At 35.3% G+C, this 5,100-nt stretch overlaps 1 protein-coding gene across 1 annotated transcript; it reads right to left on the bottom strand.

The window, feature by feature from the left end:
* Positions 1–2,856: 2,856 nt before the first annotated feature.
* On the bottom strand, positions 2,857–3,903 carry LOC132553953 (uncharacterized). The gene is made up of 2 exons (XM_060218247.1): positions 3,829–3,903; positions 2,857–3,372 (listed from the first exon to the last, which is right to left on the bottom strand). Exons 1-2 carry the CDS (start codon positions 3,901–3,903, stop codon positions 2,857–2,859), a joined length of 591 nt encoding a protein of 196 aa, XP_060074230.1.
* Between the last annotated feature and the right edge of the window lie 1,197 nt (positions 3,904–5,100).

Genomic DNA, 5,100 nt, shown 5'->3' with positions numbered 1-5,100 from the left:
TTTTGGTTTTTGGTTATGTGGTTTTAGTTGAAGGTTATGTGGTGTGGTTTAAGAATTTGTGGTTTTGGTTGAGGATTTGTGATTTTGGTTTGAGGATTTGTGGTTTTGGTTTTAGGTTATGTGGTTTTAGTTGAAGTTATGTGGTTTTAGTTGAAGGTTATGTGGTTTGGTTTGAGGATTTGTGGTTTTGATTATGTAAAGATTCTCTATACACAACCAGGAATTTTAATATGTGACGTTTCAGTGACCAGTACGATCCATACGCTGTCACCTTCTTCAGACAAATGACCAGTAAAGCATGTACACAAAGGTGTGATATGTGTATGAGTTGTTGAGGAATAGCGTCAATTTCAGACATGCTGACAAGTGCCGAAATGACTGTTAGCGAATGGTAGCCGATTGGTTTTACTATTCGCTATGCTGACAAGTGCCGAAATGACTGTTAGCGAATGGTAGCCGATTGGTTTTACTATTCGCTAACAGAGGATTTGTGGTTTTGGTTTTAGATTATGTGGTTTTAGTTGAAGGTTATGTGTTTTTTTTTTGGTTTTTAGATTATGTGGTTTTAGTTGAAGGTTATGTGGTTTTGGTTTTTTAGGTTATGTGGTTTTAGTTGAAGGTTATGTGGTTTGGTTTGAGGATTTGTGGTTTTGGTTTGAGGATTTGTGGTTTTAGTTGAAGTTATGTGGTTTTAGTTGAAGGTTATGTGGTTTGGTTTGAGGATTTGTGATTTTGGTTTGAGGATTTTTGGTTTTGGTTTTAGGTTATGTGGTTTTAGTTGAAGTTATGTGGTTTTAGTTGAAGGTTATGTGGTTTGGTTTGAGGATTTGTGATTTTGGTTTGAGGATTTGTGGTTTTGGTTTTAGGTTATGTGGTTTTAGTTGAAGTTATGTGGTTTTAGTTGAAGGTTTTGGTTTTGGTTTGAGGATTTGTGGTTTTGGTTTTAGGATTTGTGATTTTAGTTTTATGTGGTTTTAGTTGAAGTTATTGGTTTTAGGTTATGTGGTTTTAGTTTTAGGTTATGTGGTTTTAGTTATGTGGTTTTAGTTGAAGGATTTGTGAGGTTTGTGGTTTTAGTTGAGTTATGTGGTTTTAGTTTTATGTGGTTTTGGTTTGTGAGGTTATTTGTGGTTTTAGTTGAAGTTATGTGGTTTTAGTTGAAGGTTATGTGGTTTGGTTTGAGGATTTGTGATTTTGGTTTGAGGATTTTTGGTTTTGGTTTAAGGTTATGTGGTTTTAGTTGAAGTTATGTGGTTTTAGTTGAAGGTTATGTGGTTTGGTTTGAGGATTTGTGATTTTGGTTTGAGGATTTTTGGTTTTGGTTTAAGGTTATGTGGTTTTAGTTGAAGTTATGTGGTTTTAGTTGAAGGTTATGTGGTTTGGTTTGAGGATTTGTGATTTTGGTTTGAGGATTTGTGATTTTGGTTTGAGGATTTGTGGTTTTGGTTTTAGGTTATGTGGTTTTAGTTTTTGGTTATGTGGTTTTAGTTGAAGGTTATGTGGTGTGGTTTAAGAATTTGTGGTTTTGGTTGAGGATTTGTGGTTTTGGTTTGAGGATTTGTGGTTTGGTTTTAGGTTATGTGGTTTTAGTTGAAGTTATGTGGTTTTAGTTGAAGGTTATGTGGTTTGGTTTGAGGATTTGTGGTTTTAGTTTTTGGTTATGTGGTTTTAGTTGAAGGTTATGTGGTGTGGTTTAAGAATTTGTGGTTTTGGTTGAGGATTTGTGATTTTGGTTTGAGGATTTGTGATTTTGGTTTTAGGTTATGTGGTTTTAGTTGAAGTTATGTGGTTTTAGTTGAAGGTTATGTGGTTTGGTTTGAGGATTTGTGATTTTGGTTTGAGGATTTGTGATTTTGGTTTGAGGATTTGTGATTTTGGTTTGAGGATTTGTGGTTTTGGTTTTAGGTTATGTGGTTTTAGTTTTTGGTTATGTGGTTTTAGTTGAAGGTTATGTGGTGTGGTTTAAGAATTTGTGGTTTTGGTTGAGGATTTGTGGTTTTGGTTTGAGGATTTGTGGTTTTGGTTTTAGGTTATGTGGTTTTAGTTGAAGTTATGTGGTTTTAGTTGAAGGTTATGTGGTTTGGTTTGAGGATTTGTGATTTTAGTTTTTGGTTATGTGGTTTTAGTTTTTGGTTATGTGGTTTGGTTTGAGGATTTGTGGTTTTAGGTTTTGGTTATGTGGTTTGGTTTGAGGATTTGTGGTTTTAGTTTTTGGTTATGTGGTTTTAGTTTTTGGTTATGTGGTTTGGTTTGAGGATTTGTGGTTTTGGTTTGAGGATTTTTGGTTTTGGTTTGAGGATTTGTGGTTTTGGTTTTAGGTTATGTGGTTTTAGTTGAAGTTATGTGGTTTTAGTTGAAGGTTATGTGGTTTGGTTTGAGGATTTGTGGTTTTAGTTTTTGGTTATGTGGTTTTAGTTTTTGGTTATGTGGTTTGGTTTGAGGATTTGTGGTTTTGATTTTAGGTTATGTGGTTGTAGTTGAAGGTTGTGTGGTTTTAGTTGAAGGTTATGTGGTTTTGGTGTTTAGGTTTTGTGGTTTTGGTTTTTAGGTAATGTGGTTTTAGTGGAAGGTTATGTGGTTTGGTTTTAGGATTTGTGGTTTTGGTTTGAGGATTTTTGGTTTTGGTTTAAGGTTATGTGGTTTTAGTTGAAGGTTGTGTGGTTTTAGTTGAAGGTTATGTGGTTTGGTTTAAGGATTTGTGGTTTTGGTTTTTAGGTTATGTGGTTTTAGTTGAAGGTTATGTGGTTTGGTTTGAGGATTTGTGGTATAAGTTTGAGGTTTTTGTGGTTTTAGTTGAAGGTTATGTGGTTTTAGTTGAAGGTTATGTGGTTTTAGTTGAAGGTTATATGGTTTGGTTTAAGGATTTGTGGTATAAGATTGAGGTTTTTGTGGTTTTGGTTTGAGGATTTGTGGTTTTGGTTTTAGGTTATGTGGTTTTAGTTGAAGGTTATGTGGTTTTAGTTGAAGGTTATGTGGTTTTAGTTGAAGGTTATGTGGTTTTGGTTTTAGGATTTGTGGTTTTGGTTTGAGGATTTGTGATTTTGGTTTGAGGATTTGTGGTTTTGGTTTGAGGATTTGTGGTTTTGGTTTTAGGTTATGTGGTTTTAGTTGAAGGTTATGTGGTTTTAGTTGAAGGTTATGTGGTTTTGGTTTAAGGATTTGTGGTTTTGGTTTGAGGAATTGTGGTTTTGGTTTTAGGTTATGTGGTTTTGGTTTGAGGAGTTGTGGTTTTGGTTTGAGGATTTGTGGTTTTGGTTTTAGGTTATGTAGTTTTGGTTTGAGGTTTTCTGGTATTGGTTTGAGGTGTAGTGATTTTGGTTTGAGGTTATATGGTTTATTTGTTAGGCCTATGGGAATTGTTTGCTCTGGTTTCTAGCAGGTATAGGAGTTAATTTATTCAAAGCTGTCATAGCTTTGCAAAAATTCAGTTTTTAGGTTCCCTGAGACAAAGTCTAAAGTCACCTATTGCGATTGCTTTTTGTCTGGCGTTTTCCGTTGTCTGTCACAACTGACATTTTCGACTTCTTCATTATAACCAAAAGGTCACGAGTGCTGATATTGGGCCTGTAGCATGCTGGGATGAAGGGCTACTAAATTTGTTAAGATAAATGACCTTGGCCTACTCTCAAGGTTATAGGCGTCAAATATTTTAAAATGATTTCTCAATGAACAAAAGGCACAGGATGCTGATATTGAGCGTGTAGCATGCAGGCATGAAGTACTACCAAAATTGTCCATATTATTGACTTTGACCCACTTTCAAGGCCACAGGTGTCAAATGTGTTAAATTCTATAAACGACTTCTTCCCGATTGCATAAATGAATGACCTTGGCCTGCTTCCTTGCAATGGCCAAGATCAAGGAAGATGGTTTCACTAAAGGGATGGGACCACTGACAGACATCTTTATAGTGCCACCACACTGAAATAAGCAATACACGACAGCCTGACACCCAACCTTATCTCATTATACTTGTATTGTTGGGGTTATGATTAAGATATGTAATCAGTAATATGTCTGCAATCAAACTATCATTCTAACAGTGATTGATCAATCATGTATCAAAGAATCTTACTAACACATATAGTGCTGACCATAGATTAGGGATTGTATTGAATATTTCCTTGTAGTCCTTTTCAATGCAAACTAATGAGACAGTATGCAATATAGTTTTTTTTTTTGTTTCTAAGACTCAGCAGAGATAGTTATCTCAAAAGGCAGCTCACCAAACAGTGATAAAATATATCTAAAGGCAGCTCACCAAACAGTGATAAATTCTATTTAAAGGCAGCTAACCCAACAGTGATAAAACTATATCTAAAGGCAGCTCACCCAACAGTGATAAAACTATATCTAAAGGCAGCTCACCCAACAGTGATAAAACTATATATAAAAGCAGCTCACCAAACAGTGATAAAACATATATAGACAGAACTCACAAAACAGTGATGGAATTTCTCTAAAGGGAGCTCACCCATCAGTGATAAAATATACCTAAAGGCAGCTCACCAAACAGTGATAAAACTATATATAAAAGCAGCTCACCAAACAGTGATAAAACATATATAGACAGAACTCACAAAACAGTGATGGAATTTCTCTAAAGGGAGCTCACCCATCAGTGATAAAATATACCTAAAGGCAGCTCACCAAACAGTGATAAAATATTTTAGAGAGAGCTTACTGAAGTAATGAAATAGATCTTAAGTGAAGTCACTAAACAGTGATAATACATATCTGGAAGGGAGCTCACTAAACAGTGATAATACATATCTGGAAGGGAGCTCACTAAACAGTGATAATACATATCTGGAAGGGAGCTCACTAAACAGTGATAATACATATCTGGAAGGGAGCTCACTAAACAGTGATAATACATATCTGGAAGGGAGCTCACTAAACAGTGATAATACATATCTGGAAGGGAGCTCACTAAACAGTGATAATACATATCTGGAAGGGAGCTCACTAAACAGTGATAATACATATCTGGAAGGGAGCTCACTAAACAGTGATAATACATATCTGGAAGGGAGCTCACTAAACAGTGACAATACATATCTGGAAGGGAGCTCACTAAACAGTGATAAAATACATATC

The sequence above is a fragment of the Ylistrum balloti genome, unplaced genomic scaffold (assembly GCF_031769215.1).
Source record: "Ylistrum balloti isolate Yb309-2 unplaced genomic scaffold, AGI_CSIRO_Ybal_v1 Utg370368, whole genome shotgun sequence".
NCBI lineage: Eukaryota > Metazoa > Mollusca > Bivalvia > Pectinida > Pectinidae > Ylistrum > Ylistrum balloti.
The sequence above is the reverse complement of the archived record's forward strand: the minus strand, read 5'-3'. Positions and strand labels throughout refer to the sequence as shown.